The sequence below is a fragment of the Cariama cristata genome, unplaced genomic scaffold (genome assembly GCF_000690535.1).
Source record: "Cariama cristata isolate BGI_N322 unplaced genomic scaffold, ASM69053v1 scaffold15491, whole genome shotgun sequence".
NCBI lineage: Eukaryota > Metazoa > Chordata > Aves > Cariamiformes > Cariamidae > Cariama > Cariama cristata.
The window spans coordinates 27,947-53,359 of NW_009600542.1; the positions used below are offsets into that span (position 1 = coordinate 27,947).

Sequence of the window (25,413 nt, forward strand, 5' to 3'; positions counted from 1 at the left end):
GGAGGGAATAATCTGCTGAATTACAGCAAAAAATGACTGCCGGAGTATTTTTCTCAGTGCTTGCCTGGGATCCTGCTAACTGTGCTGAGATCCTCTGAAGAAAGGTACTACCAAATAATAAAAAATATAAAACTCTTGGATGTTTAGTAGTAGGTTTTTATGGGGCATGTGTGTAAGCATCATGGGGTTTTTTTTTAAGGCAGCACAGCTTGTATGTTAAGGCAAAAATTTATTCTAGCTAGATTTTAAAACGGATTATGTTAATTATTATAGATTACATCATTGTTATTTTTTTAGACTTAACTCCTTGATGTTTATTGTAAACAGCTTTTCCATATCTAAAGAGATAATACAAGAGGAGTATGCTGCTGGTAGCATACTTCATGTCACCAAAATGACATTATGCAATCTCTTTGTCTGTTGCTCACTCTCTCTGAACTTGATACTGGTGTATGTACTAATTCCTATTTAGTCAGAGTGAGCAGAAGAGCTTACATCAGTCTGATCTATCCTTGCTTTATATAATAGGAAAGTTGATCAGGTACTTATGCAATTTAGTGTTCTGGAATTAGTCATCTCACATTACCCAGTGAAAAGGAAAGAAAAATGATGAAGAGAATGAGAGGATTTTATTTGGTTTTGATGTCCTTGTATTTTTTTATCTAAAAAGACAGACAAAGCTGTCCCTTTGAAGCATGCACTGAAATAGAACTCAAAAACCTGTTTTACCATATAGTTGTTTGTTCATCAATAAAATATACATCAAGTGATCGACTCTGACAAGAAACCACTTTTGAAAATAAGTCAAACTTCTAGTTGCCAGGTCTACAAACTCACTCTGGGCTCAGACAGTCAAGTTAAATCTTTTTCCCACACTGGTACAGTAGGTTTTCTGCAAGTAATCCCTTTGCTTCAGGTCTCTGGAATTCAGTAAATAATTTGGTTGTGTCCAAGAAGGAATAGAATTCAACTTAGGCTCTTAGCAATGTTGGCTCTGCAGGCATTGCAGGGGTGGATATCCCTGGCAATTTATTTTTTTGTGACCAAACATAGCAGAAACTTAATGTTTGCAATGCGTAAGACAAGAAATCCTGCAGGATGCACTAACTGTGGTGTGGTTTGTGCTGTTACTGCTCCCCAGATAAACAGCCACATCTAAGTTTTAGATTGTGTTTTATGCAAGTTTACTTGTTTTAGTTTCTTAAACAAAAATAAACTGTAACTATACAATCTCAGAACATATAAGAATGGTCTGAAAATGAAGCCTGCGGGGAAACAGTTGGGAAGGGCAGAAAGGTTTGAGTTTATGAATTTTTTCGTTAGTGATTCCAAAGAGGGAATGTTGAGTGTATTGAATAATTCATGCATCTTTCCACTTTCTGACTTTTTTTAGCTTTGCAGCTGGCAAACAAAATCCCTTTGTGCTATTCTTAGTGGACAAATTTATGTTTGCCCCTGAGTTTTAAAGAATATTATATTCATAAAGTGTACTTAAAATATATTCATATTTTCAGTATGATATGTTAAAATTAACACTTTAAAGCTTAAGAAGTTCTGTTTAAAATTGCCCAGCATGATGTCATAGAGAGAACTAGGGACACTTCTGAAGCTGTAATGTCTGGCTTTGCACAAAAGCAGCTGGAGCATAAACCAAGTATACATTGTTTTTATGAAGACAAGCTTTTTAAGCTTCTGAAGAGCTATAGCAATTCCCTTTTTTCAGGAGGGACTTTAACATAGCTGCTACAGATTATTTAGGACAAAGAAAGGTGAGGGAATACCCAGAAGCTTGAAGTGGCAGGATTTCTTAATTCTGCTCTATTGTCTTCTAGCTGTGCAGCCTTTGGGCTCCTTTATCGAGGTAGCTTGTAGATCAGTTGTTCTTTCCAGTAAGAAAAACCAGCAGCATATGGGTAAAATTCCTGCCCATTTGACTTTGTCAAATGACAAAGTTGACCGATACCTTTAGGGGACCATGACAGATATTAAAGTTACTATAGCAGAGAAGAGCAAGGAGCAGAGGCAGAGAGGGCTCCTGAGAAGTGAGTAGGCAGTGGGCTGTAAATGCCAGTCACCTGAAAGGATGAAATGTCTCTGGCTGTCTGTGCCTGCCTGTGTGTTCATTGCAGCAGACAGTGAAGAAATGGGATGTGGAGCAAACACCAGAGAGACAGCAGGACCACCACAGCCTTCTGATTTTCAAAAATATTTCTAATGCGCTATTTCCAGGCGTCTGAAAAGAAAGGTTAAAGAGGACCTGAGAAACTCTCTGTAGGTAGGCGAACTATAAAGTGACAACTGGTGTTTTACCAGTTCTATGATAGACAACTTAGATTCCACCTATTGAAAGTGAGACCTTTCACATTGATGCATCTCTTCTTGTCCTAAATTATTCTGATGTAGTATTCAGCTCTTCTTAGTGTAAAATTTTGAGGCTGTTGAGAAGCACTAAGTGGCAATGTCTGTTCAGGATAGCAGTTGTAGGTGACCACTCTAATGCCTGTGTCCGTGGATCTTCACAGAACTTCGGAGGGAAACTCAGTGAAATGGCAAAGCAAGGTTGAGGGACAGAAACCATACAGGAAATCTGGGAAGAAAATTAACTTATTGCATATTCTGTGCCTTGATCATGGAAGCATGTTTCTGGGTGGTGTAGCCTGATGACAGTGTGGCATAGGCAACTCTTAAAATAATCTGATATGATCGGAATTTGGCAGTTGTCATGCTGGTGCACTAGCTTTTCAAAAACAAATTGTTTTATTGGCATAGCTGCCAGAGCTCATTGGAGATCTGTGTGTTGGTAGAGGGTGCCTGACACTCAGCCTATGAAACATAGAGTGGTGGTGGTAGTGTTTTAGCTTAGTTGTTGTTTTTTTCCTTTAATTTAGGAATAATAGGTATTTGCCTACCAACAATTACTATTCAATTCTGTGTTCATAGCACTAGTTGTTGGAAAGGTGGAGTTTTGTACCTGTCTTATTAGGTGTCATATGGTTCAATTTGCTGAAGAGTAAAAGGAAAAATACTGACTATAAATAATCTATACTTATTGTCATGCACCCAGTTTAGAAATTTGCAGCCTGCAGCTCTTCAGAAAACCTGATTTTGTTCCGTATGTTTATTGCTTTTCCTCCTCTTCATTCTGACTTTTTTTTTAACTGCCAATGACTGTAAATCTGTAGCCAACAGCTGATGTTGGCTGTATTTTTTTTTTTTTGATAGAAGCTGACTACTTGTGTAGAACCGGGAAGCAGTTGCCTTGAAGTTGCCAATAATGCAAGAGCCTGGAGGAGTCAGAGATCTCCATGGTGCTCAGTGTTGCAATGCCAAAGCTTGCCCTGTTTTGTTGACTGTTAAAGACCTGAGCTTTCCTGTTCCTTCTATCTTAAGAAGCTCCTAATTATGGGCTTAATCTGGCAAGACCAGTAAATTTGACATGCTAAGAAAGCCACTGTATTTCCTGGATTTCTGTAGTGGATCCACCTTCAGAATTTCCAGTACTAGGCTGAAGGAATGTTGTCAAAAAGTACGCAAGTAGGAGACACAATAATACAATAATAGAAATTCTGCTCTCACAGAATTAATTTTACCATAGATAACTTAGTGCAGGAGACCTGCAAGACTAGGAGGGATAGGCTTTCCACAGAAATGGATTAGTAAATAGAAAGATTTTTCTTAACAAAATGAGGAGCCAACACTGCCTCTAAAAATGATTGTGTGATGTGGTGTTTATCTTACTTGAGAGTCTGCAGTAAATTCTGAATAATGAATGTACCTAATACTTTGCCTTCAACAAAAATTTGTGTGTCTTCTTAGTGCAGCTAGTGGAAGAGTAAGGAGGTATTGCTACAGCTCCTGAACACTTCTTTTCAACCAGGCTCTATTTAGAAGAGTAGAATTTGACAAGTAAATTAGGAATATGGAGCACTTTTTGACTTGATGAAATTTAAATAGTTAATGATGGTTTACGCTCAAGACCTGTGGAATTGTGGCATGCCTCAGCTAGACTGTGCAAAAGTGCCTGTACATGCTTGGAACTAGTGTTTTCCTTTTGATAGGAGGTTGGACAAGGCAGCAAGGATTCCTTTGTTTTCCTAGGGAAAGCAGAGCACTCCTTGAAAGGACTTCCTTTTATGTTCCTTATTGAACAGAAACAGGCAGGAATATGGTGCCTGACTAGTTTTCCCTCACAATGGCCCTTTTTTTATTGTCTGCCTTTCATGCCTACCAATTTGCAGTGGCGCACCATGTTGCTCTTCCTTTGCCCCCATGCTTCTGTTGGGACTTGTTAATTAGCTCCTGAACAACTTCCCTTCCATCTTTGGGAGTATTTGCCACACTTTGGGCACAGGCTTTTTTGTTGCTGCTCTGGGTCGGCTACTATTCTGAATATGTCAAAAGCTGAGCAGAAAGCTATTTTAAGTCTGAGCGCAGCTGTTGATTTGAATATTTCTTAAGAGTTGCTGGTAGAGTGCTCTTCCAGAGATTTTCCTAGCTATGCTACATGTGGGCTTGACATCTAAGCAACCTTAAAATATCTACCAGGCCATCCATTGCTAAATTATCTTGGATGCTTGTTGTATTGTCTTTTTTTAATTTTGTGTATAATGCCATCATTTCCATGTCCACTGGTGGGATCACCTTTCAAATGCGTGACTAGTTTTCATAGTGTGGGAAAAATATGGGAGGCTGTTCCTACTTCCCTTGTGTAGATTGTAACTCCTTTTTGCTTTGATTTTTCAAAAGCGAGCAAAGGCAGACTACATCATAACACATTTTGAGATGCGCTTGTTCTAGTGACTTACCTAAAATGAACTGGATGAACAGATTTTCAACGCTGACAGTCAAATTCAGGAGCTTTGCAGAAGCCCTCACTGGAGCAAGAAGTGGGACAGCCACTGAAGCAAAATTCATGATTCCATGCTTATGCTTCTTCCCACTGCAAAACGGAGTACCCAAGGCCATGTGACAGCGCTGATATGCTGATGAGGTAACTGGTCAGGATGCCTTTGGAGCAGCAAGGAGAACACAAGAGATAATGCTGAGTTCACAGAGGTGACAAATAACTTAGCAAGGAAATGCCAATGGGAAGATAGCAAGAAAGGTCAGCAGTGAGGAGTGTGTCTCATGGACCTGATGGACATGAAACTGTAACGGGATTGCTTCTCTTAAAAAAGGACTTGTAAAAAAAAAAAAAAAAAGTATCTTCATTCAGAGCAAGTTCGTTTTGATAAAATTTCTCAGTGAAGTAGTACAGTACACTACTAGAAAACCAGGTGAATATTTAGGTATTTCATTGTACATGTATATAAACAAACAAGAAGCTGCTGCTACTTGGGCAAACTAATGTCAGGCTTCTAAGATGAAATTCACAAGAGGTTTTTAAAAACTGATGAATTTACTGTGTCTGTGTTTGTTGACTCTTCAGGACATTATTATTAAACATTTTGGCTTTGGTTTTGCCTGCAGCACAAGTACTAGAGCTTCCACCCATGAATCCTACTGCTAAAAAATATCAGTGCTGTAACTCCTGAAGATCCATCTTCTCCCAGTAAGGGAATTGCTGTGAGTTGCATGTGGAGGTTTTCTGAAAATACCATGTGTGTCTTAATTTGTTCTGCTAGTCAAAGATGAATCACAATGTGTAGTACCAAACTGCTGCTTGTAAGCACATATGACAATGAGTTTAGAGCTATTATCTTCAGAGCAGTAGATGTTTTAACTAGCTGGTCCAGAGAAAGTGTTAGACTTATTAAGTGATTGGTTTTGTATGGCGAGTGTGACTGAGGATCCTGTATCTGGGCTGTATCTGTATCTGGGCTGCATCAAGAGAAGTGTGGCCAGCAGGTCGAGGGAGGTAATTCTGCCCCTCTACTCCACTCTGGTGAGACCCCACCTGGAGTATTGCATCCAGCTCTGGAGTCCTCAGCACAGGAAAGACATGCACCTGTTGGAGAAGGTCCAGAGGAGGGCAACGAAAATGATCCGAGGGCTGGATCACCTCTCCTATGAAGACAGGCTGAGAGAGTTGGGGTTGTTCAGCCTGGAGAAGAGGAGACTTCGAGGTGACCTCATTGCGGCCTTCCAATACTTGAAGGGGGCCTATATGAGAGATGGGGACAGACTTTTTAGCAGCGTCTGCTGTGACAGAACAAGGGGTAATGGTTTTAAACTAAAAGAGAGTAGATTTAGACTTAACTTAAGGAAAAAATTTTTTACAATGAGGGTGGTGAAGCACTGGAACAGGTTGCCCAGAGAGGTGGTGGAAGCCCCATCCCTGGAGGCATTCAAGGTCAGGCTGGATGGAGCTCTGAGGAACCTTATCTAGTTGGAGATGTCCCTGCTTACCACAGGGGGGTTGGACTAGATGACCTCTAAAGGTCCCTTCCAACCCAAACGATTCTATGATTCTGAGATTCTATGATCTGGTAGTGGCTATTACCTGTTTGGAGGTAATACTTCAGTTTATTTTTTGTTCTTGTACTTTTCTGTGATGGAGTTTGCTATGTGCATATCATTCTGATTTAGAAGATTATACAGAGTGTACATAGAGGGGCACAGAAGGCTTGTATGTAGTGTACCTTAGGCAACATGTATACTTCCATACAGATGCAAATGTGTGCAGACGCCTGCATATGCAGGGCATAACAAACCTGTTTATATTACCCAACTAGCTCTAGGAAGTTTTACTACAGGATTTGCGAGCATGAAGTATAATTTCTTAACAAAAGAATTTCAATATGCAGTGTACTTAAGAACACGCAAAGCTTTTGTTTGTGTTGTAGCTGGAATGAGAGGTGACATTCATTTGGCTGAGCAGGAGGGGCCACATGTTGTAATCGTGACACGTGTCCTTTAGAGAACTACAGCTCTTGTCATGCCAGATGACCTTTCAAGTATTTCCTGTGCTCTTGTTGGAAGAGGCCAGTGAGTGAAAGGAAAGAGAGCTCAACGTGATGCAGTTCGCAGTGTGTTGTTATCAGGACTTTAGGATTGGTTTTTATTAAGAAGCTATTAGAAATTTCCAGAAAGTTTGTATTGTGGTGTATCTTTACATAATTTGTGTAATCTGTATCTTTCAACATTATGATTTTGATCAGTGGGGAGAATATACTGCATCTGTTTTACAGCAAAGTCAATTCCAGCTCACTCTATGTTCTTCCTCTTCATCACTAGCTGAAATTACAGACTTGGAAAATAATCTAGGTGACAAGAGACCTCTGGATGCCATCTAGTGCAATGCACCTACTCAAAGCAGAACCAACTGGACTGGCTTTCGCAGGGCCATGTCCATCTGTGTTCTGGGGACCGCCAAGGAGGGACATTTAGTTTCATTGGGTTCTTGGTCCAGTGTTTGACCACCTACATAACAAATGTATCTTTTTTAAAATTTTAATCTATTTTCTGTGTTGCAACTTCAGGTTGTGGCTTCTCATACTATCACTGTGTTGGAAGTTACACAGCTTGGCAACTGTAAGAAAAGAGTGTATGTTAAATGCTAAATTCTGACTTTTGCTGAGATACCAGAAGCCAGTATGACAGACTTGTTGCTTTCATCATGCCCTGCTGTCCTTATCATTGATGAATTACCTGTTAATCTACAATCAGACTGCATAGTCTGTCCTAAGACATTTAAGTGTGGTTGTTATAGTAGAAAACCAATATTATTATCTTAGATTAATGTTTTGGTTTTTAAATTATATTAAAGAGGCATTAATCACCAAAAGTAATTAAAATGAACTTACTGGAAAGAGAAGTTAGTTCATGGTATAATGTGACAGCTGTGTTACAAGTTGTAAATGTTGTCTTAAAATTGTGCTAATGTGTATTTTGAAAAGGATACCACTTACTAGCTATACCAAGGAATGGATTCTGATTTACTATGTGACTTAAAGTTGGTTTAAGCATCTGGAATGGTACAAGTTCCCTTTAATGTGTGAGCTAAACACATTTCATGAAAGACCTATTGTCTTTCAGAGTCATTTGACCTCATTGGCAAATTTTCCTGTTTATTTAGAAAACATAGGCTACAATTGCCAGTTTTGTCATGTGATGACTAACACCATCGTAATATAATGGAATATTGTGTAAACAGATCAAAAAGCATACACTTCAAAAAATTCAAGAAGGTGCTGAATTTGCTAAAAGCAAAGGAGCTGTTTGAGATAATACGCAACCCAGTTTGAGGTATTCATTTACAAAATAGATTAATTTGATGTGAAATTGAACTTAAAGTCAGGCTGGAAGATCTTATAAAGTCAGCTTCTCTGCCATTTTAGATTCTTTTATTTTCCCTTTATTTTTGTCCTTTTCTAAATATGAACGGAACCACTAGTTCCTTTGCTTGGGAGTTCAGAAAGCGATGGGATTTGCTCATGGATTTTTTGCCACTTGAATCAGTAAATGCCAAGTGATTTTGCCTAAAGGCTAAATCCAGTGTACATTTGATAATCAATTTATTAGATGCTAGTTATAAGAGCTGATTTATTTAAGAGCTGATTTATTTAAAAATTTACCTCTTTTCAATCCTTTGTCCGAATTTCCTAACTTTCCTTTAGCTAGACAAGTCAGGTAGCATACTGGATTTTTGGAAAACTTGATGAAAGCTGAGTGTGCTGGAGGCCTGCTACTTATTTCTGTTGCTTAACAGCTGGCATGAAACCCTGTGCTGGTTTCCTTGTGCTTTTGTTCTGAGGAAGCTGTAGTTTGCAAGATCCATAAGCAATCAGGACTCTTTAAGCAATCTGCTGGGAACTGCCCATGTAAGAGACTGAGAAAAATGTGTTAGAAATGGTAGCAGCTTTGGTGTTTTGCACTTGGTGAAGATTACAGCGTTGGTCAGAACATCATTACACTGGGCTTAGATATCATATTTACTGCTTTAGAAGAAATGTGGTGGTTTGTAGGGATTGGCTAGCACTTTCATTTATCTTGCGTATTATCATAGTTGTGCTTCTCTGTGTTTCTTCTGTATGATAGACCTTTTGACATAAGGCATTTCAAACTTAAAGGTCTAGTTCTTCATCCTTGCCTCTTCAGAGACTATGTGGTCTCCTGCAGTTCAGTATAGTCAGTGGTACTTAATGGTTCAAAAATTAAATTAAATCTCAAAACTTTAAATATATGCTAGTGCCTGACTGGAATTCTAACATTACTGTTGATGATGTCTCTTTAGTTTCATCAGCTTTTGTGTAGTACTTGCAGATCGTGTAAATGTTGGAATTGGCAATGTAAGCTCATGGGTTTAAAAAGCTGGGAAAAAAAAGAGAACAGTACAGCAGTATTCAGGGAAATATTTAGGAGGTATGCAGCCTTTTCTTGTCCAAAAATATTATTCTGGCTATGTGATGATCCCATACATCCAGCCATTGGTTTCACACTACTAGTTTGCTACATAATGATCCAATTGCTAGAGATGGGAGTGTATTAGTGTTCTAGTTTTATACATGTACGTGCTTTTTATGCTTTTAACATGAATCTCTAGGTTCCTAATTAGGGAGGAAAGTGTGGAGAAATGCATCTTAAACACACAATGCACAAAAACAAATACAAGGGACACCCTTGCCCCCGCAGTCCATTTATGTAAGGTTTGATGAAAGACGCTCTTTAAGACCTTTTTTAGGTAACTTTGGGTCAATATTGGGAACCCAGACAAGTCAGTCAGACCACAGTTTCTCTTGAGAGGGTGACAGCCATCCTGTGCACATCAGACTGTTTTAGGAGCAGAACAGCATGTATGTGGGAGGACAGAAAGCCACCTCTACAGGGTGACCTGATACTTCCTATTCCTATGTGTTAGTGTAGAGGATCAGCTGGGTGGAACAGCACAGGGACTTCTGCTGCTGGAGCTCTTTTCAGAGGAGATATAAGAAGTAGGAGAGATCACAGAGGGAAAACAAAATGAACAGTGTTTTCTCTCTTTCAGTTTCTCCTGTAACCATCCAAATCCCCCATCCTGAAATGGCTGACTATCTTGTCTTGATTAAATCCTTTCCTTAGATTTCTATCTTAGTTTTACCTTTGACCTGCGCTGCTTTTGAAGTTTCAGCTGAGTTCTTGAATACAAAGCTAGCAATCAACTCTATTTCAACAGAGAGTTCTATCATTGAAAACTTTAATGGATCACTTTGTCCTCAGGGAAAAGTTATGAAGCACCTGTCTTGATTGGTGGTGAAGATCCCAGAGAGTAAATTAGCAGATTAAAATAGCTTGCTTTTTGCATTGGGTTAGCCTGAAATTAACACTAGAATGAATGGTAACAGAAGTTCTCCAAAAAAGGGTTGCTGTTTCAGGGTTATTTGTGAAAGACTGTCAAACATGATAGCTGTGAGCCTCCATATAAATGTGATAATTCCTATTTAAAAAAAAAAAAAATAAAAAATTCACATACTTACCTATCACTGTCTTCATAGTACATCATATAGCGTTGGATGTATGAGCAGACTAGCTCCTAATAGTGAAAACAAATGCACTAGGCAGGTACAGAGGAGAACCAGGAGCGTATTCCTTGTTTGTATTTGTCCTGTCTACCATAAGAACAGCAGTTGTGGCGGCTCTACTGGGATTTATTTTATTTTAAGACAATCTGTGATTTGGATTGTTCTAGTATAGAAAGATGTATTAACTCTAGATCTCTTCGTATGGCAAACAATTAGATGATGTGGTTAAAAGTTATACTTCATTATGTTCGAATTACCCTGCTGTTATTTACAAGTCAAGCTTGCAAAGAGCTATTGTAGAGAGTGAATTGCCTCTTACTGTATTTGATGCCATTTTAATCACTGAGATAGCAGTGACTGAGCAGTCTGAAAAACTGACCCTCATGTTGTAGGACAAGTTTAAAAGTTGTGTAACTTTCTAGTGTTTATTCAGAGTCATCTTTCTGCTCTGAAAAAAAGCAAAATTTTGGGAGCTAATAAATGTAAGTGGTCATTCTCTGACCACAGAAACTTATTCTGCAAAGCAACTCTTCATAGCATCCAGATGGATCATTCACTTCTCTGTTCATCAGGGAGAGTTTCCCAGTAGGGAGTTAGCAAGTTAATTTACTAAGTCTTGAACCAGGTTTCAGAGAGGAATTATATGTTCTTTAGCTGTCTTCTTGCCAAGAGAGATAAGCCTGTTTTATGACAACAGTCATTTAAGAAAAGGGAAAAACTATTTTTTGTCTTAGCTAGGTTACTGAGCCTGCAAGCCGGCAGTAAGCACTGCTGAGTCAATGAAGGCAGTTCCTGGCAGGTGAATGGGGCCCACTGAAGCCTCAAATGCTGCTGTGATAGGCCCACTCTAATGTGAAATATTATGAATACCTCGATTTACACAATCTGCCCTCCTTTTAAAGAATTTTGTTTTTTTTAATATAGTCTGAAATTAGACTGATACAAGACTGGAAAATGAATCTCAGGAAGTTGATGCTTTTACTCTGCATCAGATGAAGTGCCAAAGCATGGTGTTTTGTTTTGTTTTTCCCTGTATTATGTATCAAGGCTATTTTGAAGTTAAAACACAAAAGATGTTTCTCATCATTTTATTTAGAAAGGGAGACTGCAAAGCGCAGGGATTATGCCTCAATAAATATCACTTCTTAGATTTTCTGCATGTGAGTCTTTGTGGCAAGCTTACAAATTTTGTACTGAAATAACAGAGAAGCCAAGATAAGATGTCATGAAAAATAATAGAGTGAGTCTTGCAGAATAATGACAAATTTGAACCAAAGGTCCTCTTCTACAGATAGTTAGAATGAAAGAGAAAAAGAACCATGTTAAAAAAGGAAGGTGCATCACTTGCCACTTTATATATGGATCACTTCATATTAGAATCATAGAATCATTATGATTGGAAGAGACCTCAAAGATCATCAAGTCCAACCGTATTGATTTGGATCTAGTTGGAAACACGTTGCACAAGATTAGACTAGATAGATCAGAATGCTGTTTTCTTTCTAATTTAGTTTACTGTGCCCTTTGTTATTTGGAACACAGATAAATATGAAGTGACAGAAAAATGCCTTGAAATGCAATATATGATATATTGATACATATATTGTTATGTAATACGTAAATATATTATGAGCAATATATTTTTACTGCATATAAAAATAAGACAAAACTCTGTGTGTTTATATATATGGAAGGAGAGTCATGAAAAATGACACTTACAACATTTTGGTAAATGTTACAGAGTTGGCAGTAGGATAGTATTATCCTTACCTTGTGGTAGCTTGATGATATTAATAAATAATAATGAAGTGTTCTCCTCAATAGAAAAGCAACTGTATCTTTGTTAGTTTTAGAGAAAATGATCAAAACAAGGACTTACTACTGTGACTTAAATACCAAAATTTATTTTTCTTAATGTGAGGTGCAAAGTTCCAGTCTGCCCCTGCCACTAATTTGTTGCTAGTGTGGATGTGCTCTGTTTGTTCTCTATAGCAGGCTCTCGTTGAGGGCAGCAGGTATTCTGTTGCCTTGTTGCTTACAGTTTGCTTGACTGAAATCCTAAAATACAAAAAGCCTGAACAACATACAGCTGGGTAAAGAGCATTGCTGTGTGGCAAAAAGAGTTGGCAGTTTTTCTTGTGTGTAAAGTGGAGATAAATTAAATGGTAGGTGGTAGGAGAAAAGTGCCATATGCGGGATTTTAACAAAGAAGCATTGTTTTCAGAAACTCTACGTGTTTGCGATATGGCAATAACTTATCATCCCCCTCTGAATTTCTTCAGTTTCCACCATGTATCATGTTATGCTTAGAAAGCACGTTCCTCATCTGCACCCGCAGTACCACTTCCATTTGAGGGCTGACTGGGGCTGAGATGGAGCCTTCTGCAGGTCAAATCCATGCAGGCTTTTGTGTGGCAGGGTCTTTTGAAGTGCTGTGTGATCACTCACATTTCACTCAGACTTGGATTTAGGATATGTATCTAGCAGTTATCAAAAAATCTGCTGTAGATTTAGCAGAACATGCTTTTCTACCAGCTAAAGGGAAGAGATTTATTTGCTTTTGATCCACAGCATATGTAGGTTGGTACGTGGCTTTGGGATACCTGTGTATGATATTCTGTTGTGACTTCACTTGCGACTTCTACTTTTAGCAGCTTCCAGAAAGATAATTACCAGCATGCTAGGATGTAAGTGACATCACTCAAATATTTTCCAATATATTGATAATATATTGGTAATAATATATTAATAATAACCTTGATGTTACTGTGCATGTCTTTTTCTTCTTTTGAGAGGGGATGTCATGAAAGGCAGAGAGGGATGCATAACCATGCAAAGGAGAAAAACTTTCAAAACTTTTCTTTTTTGTAGGTATATGTACAGGCAGAGAACTTGTCTAATTCAGGACTGTTGCCATCACTATGAAGTGGTTTGAGCTACAGAAGTGCAGCCCAGCCTCTGGACAAAAATTGGATATAGTCAAAAAAGATCACTTCTTCCCTGCAAGCCAAAAATACAGGGGAATAAAAATGAAACTTTACATGCCTCTGGACCCATCAGTGGCAATTATTTCCATCAGTGGAAATTATTTGTTTAAAGAAACACATTACAGTTTTGAATTTCTTGCAATAAGTAATTTTTTGAACTATGAAAACAGTGTTTCAGTAAAATGCTCATAGCTTTGCTAAAGGGTGGGTTGAATACATAATAAGTGTAATTTTTTTAAACAGAAGTTTAAAACTGTTTCTCAAAAGTTTCAGAAACCTTGCACGGTTAAAATAGTTTCTGTGTGATTCAGCTGTTTGTCGCTTTCTGAATTCTCATCTTGTGCTTTGAAAGAGATGCTACCCTGTGTGGGTGCAATGAATCACTTGCAGATTAAGAATAGAAGAGACATCAATTCTTTACTTCATTACTATGGTAACTGAAATGTGATCTAGTTTCATTGCATCTAGAATATGTTCAAGGCAAAGCTTCTGAGATGGGTCCTCAGACTGCTTCCATGCCTCTCAAACGTTTAACACACAGACCTGCATCTCTTCTACTTCTGTTTAAAGATTGTTTATTCTTTTTGTGGCATAAAGATTATCTGGTCTGTACTTTGCAATTCAAATTCTGCAGATTTTTGTCAAGGGAACAAACTAAATAAAGCCATTAAATGATGACATTTCATATTCCACTTCCAAGGCCCCTTTACAGCTCTTTTCCTCTCATCTCAACTTTGTTGTGCTCCTTGCTACCGCTTGTCCGCTTAGTAAAAGGGAAGGAGCCTTGGGACAAGGCAAGGGAGAGAAAAAAGAAGCCAAATACTACATTTCAGATTTTAAACCTTTTTTGCCCATTGATACCAAATGTTTCAGTAACTTGACACAAACTAACAAGAAAGATAACAGACACGTTACATAATCATAATGTGAGCTTTCTTACACTCCCCCCCTGCTAAGAGAAGATCCGCAAGAAACAGAGATAGAGGACATAGGGTCTCACTGCAGTTAGGCTGCCAGAGTTGGGACATACATGTGTTCCATCTGAAACATCTTTAAAACAAACCTTTAGATGATACAAATACTCAGGTGCATGTATGTTGGACTCCTTTCCACTAGCATCATAAACATGCAGTTGTTCTATAGATCACTCTATAGTCAGACCTCATTACTATGATGGTTAGTGGTGTATATATATTCTAAGGCTAATTATTTATGGTATGTTATCAAGCAGAGTTTAGGGCATTGGATGAAGGCTAGCGGGAATTCATTTTCGCTGGGCTAGGTCAGCTGAGGCACACGCCTTACACTAGGAACTAGCATGGAAAGGCACAAGTGATACACAGAGGGAAATGAGCAGAATTGTACAATTCATTTCTTCAGTAAGAGATGAATGTGCTGCTTCTCAGCTTCTTTCAAATTAAATATACTAAGTTTACTGAAGAGTCAATCTGTGTGTTGATTCTTATTGTTTATAGAACAATGGTATTGCATGTATTCTTACAGGTACGGGCCTCAGAAAACACAACTTCACAATAAAATCCTGGCAAAGCTAATATTTATGGTGTCCTCTGTAAAAGCTTTGTAACCTTTCAAGGCGCACTCCCCTACTCCTGTCTTCTGTGTTACGTTCCGCACAAAAGAGGTGGCTTTTTACAGTGCTCCCCATGTCCTTCACCCATGGTAACTGGTCATTTGGGTTCTGACTGAGGCCATGTCTACGGAAATGGCACATCCTAGTAGGAGCAGCTATGTAGTAGAGCAGGGCAGTTGGTATTGGGGAACCATGATGTACATTAGGTGTCTTTTGTGGACTGCTTGAGACTGGCTCTTCTGGTGTGTTGGCCTCAGTGTCTGTCAGCAATGGGAGTGCATCAGCTGGTCTTCCAGTTCAGCTTTACCCAAAAGAAGGCTAATTTATACACTGATTTAGATTACTCTGAATTTAAAATTGAAGGATGGTAAATGGGGACTGGCAAAGTTGCTTCAAAAGCATGCTCGTGATCCAAGGTAAAACACAAATGTAAATGCAAACTGAGTGCAGCAAAAAACCCCAGTGATTTGCTTTCAGAGTGAACTACTTTGTGGTCTTAATATAGCAGGGCATTTAAATACTGTTCCATTGCTTCAAGGAGATCACATCAGTGGGCACATGCCAGGGTGCAGCTGGCTGATGGCCTCTGATAAGAAACTCGCTTAAGATAAGAAACAGGGCTTGATGGCAATTCTCTTTAACTAGTGGTTACTGGTTGACTAGCTGATGATTAGCAGAGAATCATTTACAGTCACAAGATTCAGCACTATAATTCTGTAACTGGCATGCTGGTGATCTTAGCAACAAGTAAAGGAGGAAAATTCAGTTGAGTTACCCAAGAAAAGAGTTTGGTTGTTTGCAAAACAAATAACAAACAAAAAATTCCAAAAGCTTTGAGATAGTCTGCATTTTCTCTGCATCAAAATCCTGCATTTCAAAACTCTACTAAAACCAAGAAGTCACTGATGTGTTGTTTAGACATATAAATGAATCTGACTCTGGCTGTTATTTTTTTTAAAAAGGGAGAGAGCGGCAACTGCTGCAAACCTGAAACAATTTTAAGTGTTTTAATTGGAGTGGTGTGTTTCATACAGCTTTCTAGAGCTTCTTTCTGTGTCAGAGTCACAGCATATTACAATACTATATTGTATAAATACGGCAACACACATTTAAAATGATCATCACACCTGGTGGAGATGCTCCTTGTCCTGAACATGTCAGATGAGCAGTTCTCATCCAGTGGAAACATAAACCTGATGTGGGGTCTCTCTCCCCACGAGTTAGTCACATGTGCTTTACTAGCTGATATCACGCGTAACTTAAGAAATCATTTGCTGTATGTGTAAGTGAGCTTGACTTCCAGATTGAAATATTAATGCATTGATGGGACATGGTAATAGATTCTGTTGTGGCTATTTATGGCTCTATGAACTCTACTAATGTTTTCTGTAATTGAGACATCTCAGTTTATTTCCATAAACATTTTCTCTGTGGAAGCCCTCAAACTACATGAAGATTTTTTATAGCTATGATTATTTTATTTGGTTGATCTTGTCAAATTTGTGGAGAGTAGAGAATTCACTAATAGTTTTGGCATAGATTGTGTCATTGTGTTTTGCTACTTCTGTGGGAGTGTTTTGTGTGTTTCTCCTCACTCTAGCTATTAATATGATGCAGGAAGGTACTGAAACCTACTGACATCTGGTTTCAGTAAAAGGGAAAACGTACAGGAAAGAATTAAATGTGTTTTCTACTTGCTGGCTGAACCCCATGATGTATTCTCATAGCTGTGCGCTCTGATTCGTAAAGATTTAATCTGTAGCTGTATTTCAAAAGCAGCTAGCCAACTCATTGGGCGTGTACCTTCATGTCTCGAATCTGGGTGGTCTTATGATCTCATTGCAGATTAGAAATGGAGATCCCTTTAAAAATGAGACTGAGTAGACTTCAAGATGATGGGAAGCTTTTAATTCAGCTCAGGTAGTGTCTTAGCTGTAACACTGTATTTTGTATGACACAACTTAAATTGAGATATTCATACTGTGCTTCGTGGCTCTTTTTTTTTTTTTTTTTTTTTTCTCCAAATACAGGATACAGGCATACCGTGACTGTACACTGCATGGTTTGCTCTGTGTAAGCTCCCTGGCTCTGCCTAAGAAATGAGGATAGGGTTTTCTTGTTTTATTCCTTTAGATGCAATGCTTAGCTGTGGGCAGGCAACCCAAGCAGCTTTAATTAGAGGAAGTCCTTACTGCCTCCAGTTTTTTCATTTGCATGTTATTACATTAATGAAAAATGAAGCTGTGACTCTGAGAAAGGGGAGGCAGAAGTGAAGCAGTTCTTGCCTTCTATCTCGTGGTACAGGAACCAGCATCCTGCCTTACTATCACACTGCACCTCTTCAGCTCACACTCTGCAACCATGCAGACTGGAAGTTATCTGAGTATATGCAGTTCAGTAAAGATATGACTGTGACTAACCCTGATCCAACTCAAGGCCTTGTTCTGAACGTCACCATGAAGTATATTACAAATAGCAACATAAGTTCCCATGGCTTGCAAATCAGCAATTCTGTAAGTTAGCGGTTTCATAGACTATACTAATGCTCTTTGATCCTTCAATTCTTGTTTTGAATGACTAAACCTCAAATTTGATCTGTCACGTCATGATTTAAATACAAATGTAGGCAGACATTACTGTATGAAACATTGCAAATATTGCTTAATAAACCATGGAATGTAGTAAGGTTATTTACTAATGTTTTGTTGGCCTAAATGATAGGAGTGTTATCAGTGCTGGTTGAATGATTCGCTATATAGATTCTCCAAGTAAAAACAAAGGACAGTACTACTAAGGTCTTGGTTAACCTGAGAATTTGGACTCTGCTTTTCGACTCTATGAAAATATCTTTCAGTGTACGAAATATCCTATGGACAGTTAACTCTTACATGTATGACACACATTGGTTTTGCCTTTTCAATGACTCTCAGTTACCTTCCCTTCAGAAAAGACGACGGCGGATTGACCGAAGCATGATTGGGGAACCAACAAACTTTGTTCACACAGCTCATGTAGGATCAGGAGACCTATTCAGTGGAATGAATTCGGTAAGCATGAGCGGATGAAGAAGATTTCATCTTGGAATACAGGAACGCTATATATGTACATTGTGGCTAAAGCAATGAGTCTCTCAGCTATAACAAAGAATCTCTATAAAACTGAAGAACAACCTGCTAGCATCTTAATTCCAAGTCCTAAACACTTGCATTCAAGATTATGGAATATAATTTTTAAAATTCCTGTATTTATTGACAGTATGTAGTAGATGCTGTATAAATTGTACAGGCTATGTGTAGAATACTTTTTAAAAATTCATTGCGATGGCATGTATGAAATCAAATAGAGGTATATTTGAAAATACAGGGTATTTTGGAGAAAACTTTTAAAAGCATCTTACCTTAAATGCTTTAAGCTATTTTAAATATAGTTCATGTAAAAGTCTAACTTACCTTAGTTTATGGTGCACACAAATATTTTTTGGGTGTTCTTGTTGAGGTTTTTCTATACTCTGCAGTCCTATTTGCAGTGTGAATTATTTCCAGAGCAAGCAACAATGTCACAGGCAAGGTTTTGTGGCTTCCTGTAGAGGATAGGAGCAATAAATATTTTTATCTCTCAGAAAGTGGAGGCTAAGATATATACTGAAAATCAGCTCATGAGGATAGATTTCTTTTGTACAGCTGCATATTTATGTGAAATGTCAATCTGTTTTTAAGGTCAATAACATGCAGTCTAGAAAAGGGTTGTATGTAGATAATGATGAAAATTACTTCCTGACTTTAATAATCCTCTTTAAAGGAAAAAATATTTTGAGATGAAAATGATGAAAAATAGTTCTTAACAAAGGAGAAGAAAGAGTTCTGTCAAAGGTATGAGAATAGAGAACAAAACTGTAAAGGAAAGACACAGTTTTAATGTAGGCAAGTGAGGTCATTTGTAGTTTCAACTAGTTTACAGTTTATTGAGATCAGACAAAAACTTTTGTAACTCAGTATATATTGGGGAAGGGCAAAGCTAGAAAATCTAACGTGACAAACAATATACTATATTTTCCCAGAAACAATATAATGGATTGGAAGTGATTTGTATTAAAACATCTGTAAGCGAGTTAAATGGACAAACACAGCTTAAACTTGATAAATTTCAGTTAAAGCTAATTACTAATGTAACATATTACTTTAACATTTAAAGCCATTATAAATGGAAATGAGTTTTCTTTATTTTTTTTTAAAGCATAGCTTTTTGCTTTTTAAATGTTTGTTGTCCCTCTTGTGAGGACATTCCTTATTCTCACAGCTGAGCTGCCTTGTGAGGTTTGTGGTGATGGCCTGAAGCTTTGCTCTTTCACCTCAGACTTTCCCCCTGCTTGCCCTCATCTTTGCCTTGCATAATATCAATTCATCTCCAGATAGTAGGCAATAATTATTGTCTTTCTACATAGACTTTTTCGTTTTGAATACTCATAACTAGCTTTCTCTTTCTCTCACTTTATTGATTTGGATAACGTGTGGCATCAGTGGCCAGAGTGATTTTTCTGATCCCAGACAGACAGGACCTTTATGCAAAACATAATCCTTTTTTTCCCCGTCTTTCTCTTCAGAAGCACAAATCCCTGCTTTTTCACACCTCTCCTGTGGTGATATATTGTGGTAATATTGCATCCAGTCTCCTTGTTCATTCTTTGCAGTGTAAATTCCAAGATTATGGTGTTAACCTCCACATGCTTTTCTGCTGCTTGATTTCCTTTATAGTACAGACATTATACTCCTTCACGAACCTCCTTGTGCCTTCTCTCTCCTGAATGCCTTAGGAGGACCTCCTGCAATTTCATTAGCTTTTCCCATATAAATTTCATTCTTCAACCACTATCTGCTCTGTGCCTTTTTTCATCAGCGTTGTTCTTCATTACACGTCTGTATGATTCCAAGTACAGTAGTTTTCTGACTACTGAAATATTTTGGTTTTTTGTTTGCCTTATCTGTAGAGTGCCTTGCTCCTTTGGCAAAGGTACACTTAAACAGTAGGAGCCCGCTAGGTACTGTTTCTATGTACTATTATGAAGTGCACCCTCCGTAAGTTTGGAGATGACAGCAAGCTGGGTGCGAGTGTTGATCTGCCTGAGGGTAGGAAGGCTCTACAGAGGGATCTGGACAGGCTGGATCAATGGGCCGAGACCAACTGTATGAGATTCAGCAAGACCAAGTGCCGGGTCCTGCACTTGGGTCACAACAACCCCATGCAATGCTACAGGCTTGGGGACGAGTGGCTGGAAAGCTGCCCGGCAGAGAAAGACCTGGGGGTGTCGGTCGACAGCCGGCTGGACATGAGCCGGCAGTGTACCCAGGTGGCCAAGAAGGCCAACAGCATCCTGGCCTGTATCAGAAACAGTGTGACCAGCAGGACTAGGGAAGTGATCATCCCTTTGTACTCCACACTGATTAGCCACACCTCGAATACTGTGTTCGATTTTGGGCCCCTCACTACAAGAAGGACATGGAGCTGCTGGAGCGTGTCCAGAGAAGAGCGACAAAGCTGGTGAAGGGCCTGGAGAAAAAGTCTTATGAGGAGTGGCTGAGGGATCTGGGATTGTTTAGTCTGGATAAAAGGAGGCTGAGGGGAGACCTGATCGCCCTCTACAACTACCTGAAAGGAGGTTGTAGTGAGGCAGGGGTTGGTCTCTTCTTCCCAGTAACTAGCGATGGGACAAGAGGAAACGGTCTCAAGTTGCGCCAGAGGAGGTTCACGCTGGACATTAGAAAGAACTTCTTCACTGTTATAGTCGTTAAGCATTGGAATGGGCTCCCCAGGGAGGCGGTGGACTCACCATCCCTGGAAGTGTTCAAAAAACGTTTAGATCTGGTGCTTCAAGACATGGTTTAGAGGGTTTAGCAGGCATGGTGGCATCTGGTATATGGTTGGACTTGATGATCTTTGAGGTCTCTTCCAACCATTATGATTCTATGATTCTTTCTCATTCCCATCACTTTCTTATTTTACCTTAATATTCCATGGTGAAATCTCTCGCTTACTTCTTCTGCTTCATATTCTTCAGTTTAGTCTTTGATTTCATATATTCCGTCCTTTTCTTAGTTTTCCCTTTTCTTCATTCTCAAGGACCATCTGTGCTATTTCCTAATTCTAAAAGGGAGAGAAGGAAAAGGAAAGAAGGAAATTAATGAGACAGATAAGCAGCACAACAGATTGTATGATCTTTAATTGGTGCAATCCTCTTCCCCTTCCAAAATCTTTAAATTAGACATAAGAGAGAAGAACCTTGCTGATGTGTATCATCAAAGGAAGGCATGGGCATCTTTGGGAAAGAAAAAAATAATTGGATTTCATGGTGCTTGTTCTTGTAACGCAGACTGCCTCAAAAGGAGGATGCTTCAGAGAGAATACCATCTCAAAAGCCTACGGTTGTTCGACCTGCTTTTTGCCCAGTGTTTTTAACATTGTACGTCTCCTATATAAGTTTTCACATACAAAATAGCCACTGAACTGTTAAGGCAGTCAAGTTTAATTTGCCCTATTCTCTGTAAGTGTAACAGCCTCTGCATCTATATGTGTGACTCAAGTACCAGAGAAATTATTCTAACCTTTAGAAGAGGTATTTGTAAAAATTTACACTTTAGCTTTACAATTTGTGTTGATTTGCTCTTCTCCAACATTATAAAGTCATGTAGGCAAGGTGTCAGGCTGGAAAGTGATGTGGCCTGGAGATGTTGTTCTAGCTCTTTTTCACTAGATGCAGGTTTCATTTAGATTAAATTAATGCCATCCTCAAGTCATTCTTGTGAATACATTTACATATAGATTAATTATTTTCTGAGGAAAAAAAGATTAAGTTCAAACTCCTTTTGTTCCAATGAGCAATAGAAAATGCTTGGTGAAGAAGATGACCAGCTTGGTGAAATGTGGAAGTTCTTAAACACCACCCCATGAATGTGGCTGCATTTCTCCACACTGTCTTAACTGAGTTTGTAGTCTCTGATGTCAGACCAAGTATTGGCTCTGAACACTTTTCCTTGAAGAAAAATGTGAATATAACATTGCTTTCCTGCAGCTGTATCACTTATTTGAGCAAAGCACCAAGGTAGAAAATGGTTTTACACTGCACTGCTTAAATACATAAAAATCAGAACTTTTGCACAGCACTGCAATATGCAATGCTGTTGAAGACAAAGATCCTAAACTAGGCTCTTTTTTTCACATTGGTTTGAGAAACAGTGTTTAAGAAAGAGTTGTGATGATTCATTTTGTGTATGTGCATGTGTTTTGCTTTGCTGTGGAAAAGAATATACTACTTTTGTCTTTGTAGACAGGGAAAATGTCATGCAAGTTACCTGGAAGTATTTCTCCAGTGCTGTTTTAATGAGCTTTCTAGTGATGTTTTGAGGTCTCTGTGAAGGAGCATACATGTAATAATTGCAAGTGGTGCCCTGCAGGCATAGGCTTTGCTGCAAGGTCCATTTCAGAAGCTGTAGCCTTGAGTGAGTATGTTATTTTGTGCTCATTATGTACTTGCTATGTATGCTCTGGGTTGCAGAGAGAAAAAGGCCAAACCTTTAAGGTTGGAGTTGTCTTCCTGCAGGCATTTGGAGATGATTACTTTGACTCATGCAACACAAGCAGGAAAGAACTATGGATTCCCTTCCTTTCTGTTGATAAAGGCAATGAAAGCCATGGAGGGATGTGCATGTCTTTGTGTGTTTGAGGGGTTCTTTATGTATGTATTTGCGTCAGGGTAAAAATACCTTCAAATAAGCTATTTCCAGGGAAGTTGATAGATTGAGTATGATTTAAACAATAAATACTCTTCAATTTAAAGGAATAGTAGCAATTAAGGAAAGCAGTGTATGCCGTTATGTAAATAGATAAATTAAAAAAAACCTACCATAAACCAAAACCACCTTTTTGGTTTAGAAAGTCCTCTTTTGATTATCTGAAGTTAGCCATACAGTGCAGATACTACCCAGGTATTTTGTAAGTTGTCTATTATATTTTTAATGTAATGGTGTCAACTTCTCTGGTTTATCATACTTGGCAAAGACCATTTTCCATATAACAAGATAAAGTATAGTTTGTCAGGTGGAGTGGAGTTAGATACCAGTAAGAGATTTGATTGATTTTTATTTTTTTTTTGAGTAATCAAGTGGGTCAATGAAAGCCTGAATCAGCCCATTTTCTTTTTCTTTGGGAGAGAGGAGAAACTTCTGCCTCAGCACCAGTTCTTCCATCTCTCCTGCTGAGCTGCTTGCAGAAGTGAAAATTCCGGCAAGCCTACACTGCACATGTCCTCATGCAAAAGTAATGTAGCTTTAATGGTAAAGGAGCACCTGAAAACCAATCCTAAACAAGAAATAAAATTGGAAGCAAGAAGACACCATAGCTCACTAACTGCCTTTCTTGTTTTCTCTGCCCCCCTTTCCCTTCTGTCTCCAGGTCAGCTCAATTCAGAACCAAATGCAGTCCAAAGGAGGCTATGGAGGTGGGATGTCTGCAAATGTTCAGATGCAACTTGTAGATACAAAGGCAGGATAACCTTGGGGAAACCTTTCCAGTAAGTATTGCACTATGCTTTTTAGGTGCTATTACAGTAGTAGGAAGAGCAGTCGTACTACTTCATAATTAGCTCCCTATAAATAGCTGTGTCTTTATGATGCCCAATTTTAAAATGCATTTATGAGTAGAAAATTCAGTATTGTGTAAGCATGTGAATTTTTTACACAATGAACAAGAGATTGTTCTGACAGCATCAGTCTATCCATTATCCTGTTCTATACCTAAGATGATATTGTAGGAAAATCTTTGCAAGTGAAGTTAGTTGTATAACAAATTTCAGAAGAATTTTGTGATATGATTAGCGTACTGGTTTTGCTACAATTCCATCCATTTAAGCATAAAATGTACGGTGTTAAATCAATGAATAGCAATGTTACAGTAGGAAAATGGTCACTCAGAACGTTCAAAACTCTATTTAATGTATCTTTTCTGTCTTCCAGGTTTATGTGAGTTCCTGTATCTTGTTTCCTGTGTCCCCTTTTTTGCCTTGGTGACTGCTTTCTGTGCTCATGACAAGAGAAGTGATGGCTCATTGTTCACCCTTTGTGATTACTCCGGTGAAAAGTTGCTGTTCTGCTCTGATGCCATTTATCAGATTGGTCCGACCGTGCCTTTTAGTGGCATGCACACATTGGCCTCTACCAGTATCATGGACATAGAACTGTTTAGGATTGGGTTTAGCTTTTTGTTTGTTTTAAGGCAAATTGAAGCACCAACATTAGCTTCCCTCATCCCTCACAAATACTAATGCGCAACATTCTGTTGCTTTTGCTTTTTAGTCTTCAAATCTTTTCTCCACTCAATTAATTTTAGAAATTTTAGAAATGAGTGAGTTCTGATCAGTGTCTTCAATCATCTATTGTTCATTCCCATTTTTGAAAGGTCTGGGACCTGCAAGCACAAATGATTATTTCATACAAAATCAGCAGAGTAGATGACCGCATGCTTTGTGAGGTTGCTTGGTATGGTGGCCTGCTTGGTGCTAGAAGAAAAAAAAAAAAATAAATTGCTTGCTGCAGACTGGTGAAAAATTCTGCTGTGGCACCAAGTCATGCCTATTTCTAAAAAAGGACTTGTAACTTAGCTGCTTCAGAGTTATGTCTTTATTTCAGTTTTTATCCAACTGGTCTTGAAATAATAAAGAGAGAGCTTGCATTCATGAGGCATTTGATGTAAATGTTCGGTATATTTATTTTGAAAGAGCTGGCCTTGAGACTGTAAACCAGTGTAGTACCGTATCTAAGTGTTGTGGAAGCGCTTTAGTCTATTTAAAAAGAAAAGCATCATGTTTGACTGCTTTTTCTTTCTACAGTTTTTCTTAATTTTAGGCTGTATGGTCATTTCCAGTAGCAGCATGTCAGACTGCCTGCAATATTAGCTGAAAAGTTTAGTAGACCTCTCTAAGTAGTTGGCAGTTTCTGTGTACTAAATATTTAGGGGCCATGGAAGTTGCTAAGAGCAACATATGAATCTGGCAGAACAGATGCCAATGAAAACAACATACAGGGTGACTTTTTACTAAGTCAGTAAAACGCCTTTTGCTCAGGTTCCAAAGCATGTTTCTTTCACACGCTGTGAAATTGTATTTTAATATTGCACTGTTTTCAGATTATCTCTGTAAATGGTCCCTTTTTTCCCTCCTTGTTGATGGTTTGAGAGAAGTCAATGATCTGAGTCCTGGTTGAGTTAAATTTTTATGTGAAAAAACCCCATCCAAACAAATAAGACATAACTGAGCCTACTCAGATCCATTGTTATATGTAAACACGCATGTGTTCATAAATATAGATTGGTGTCATAAATGATTCTTTATTCTTTTTCCATCCTTTCCTTG

At 38.5% G+C, this 25,413-nt stretch overlaps 1 protein-coding gene across 1 annotated transcript in view; it reads left to right on the forward strand.

Moving 5' to 3' along the window:
* Positions 1–24,809, forward strand: part of CDC42SE2 (CDC42 small effector 2) — a 34,333-nt gene extending 9,524 nt beyond the window's left edge. Inside the window, exons 2-4 of the mRNA XM_009710053.1 lie at positions 17,963–18,064; positions 23,460–23,577; positions 24,020–24,809. Of these exons, the coding sequence (XP_009708355.1) occupies positions 17,963–18,064; positions 23,460–23,558 (201 nt within the window). The 3' untranslated portion in view covers positions 23,559–23,577; positions 24,020–24,809. The remainder of the gene's footprint in view (positions 1–17,962; positions 18,065–23,459; positions 23,578–24,019) is intronic.
* The last annotated feature ends 604 nt before the right edge of the window (positions 24,810–25,413 follow it).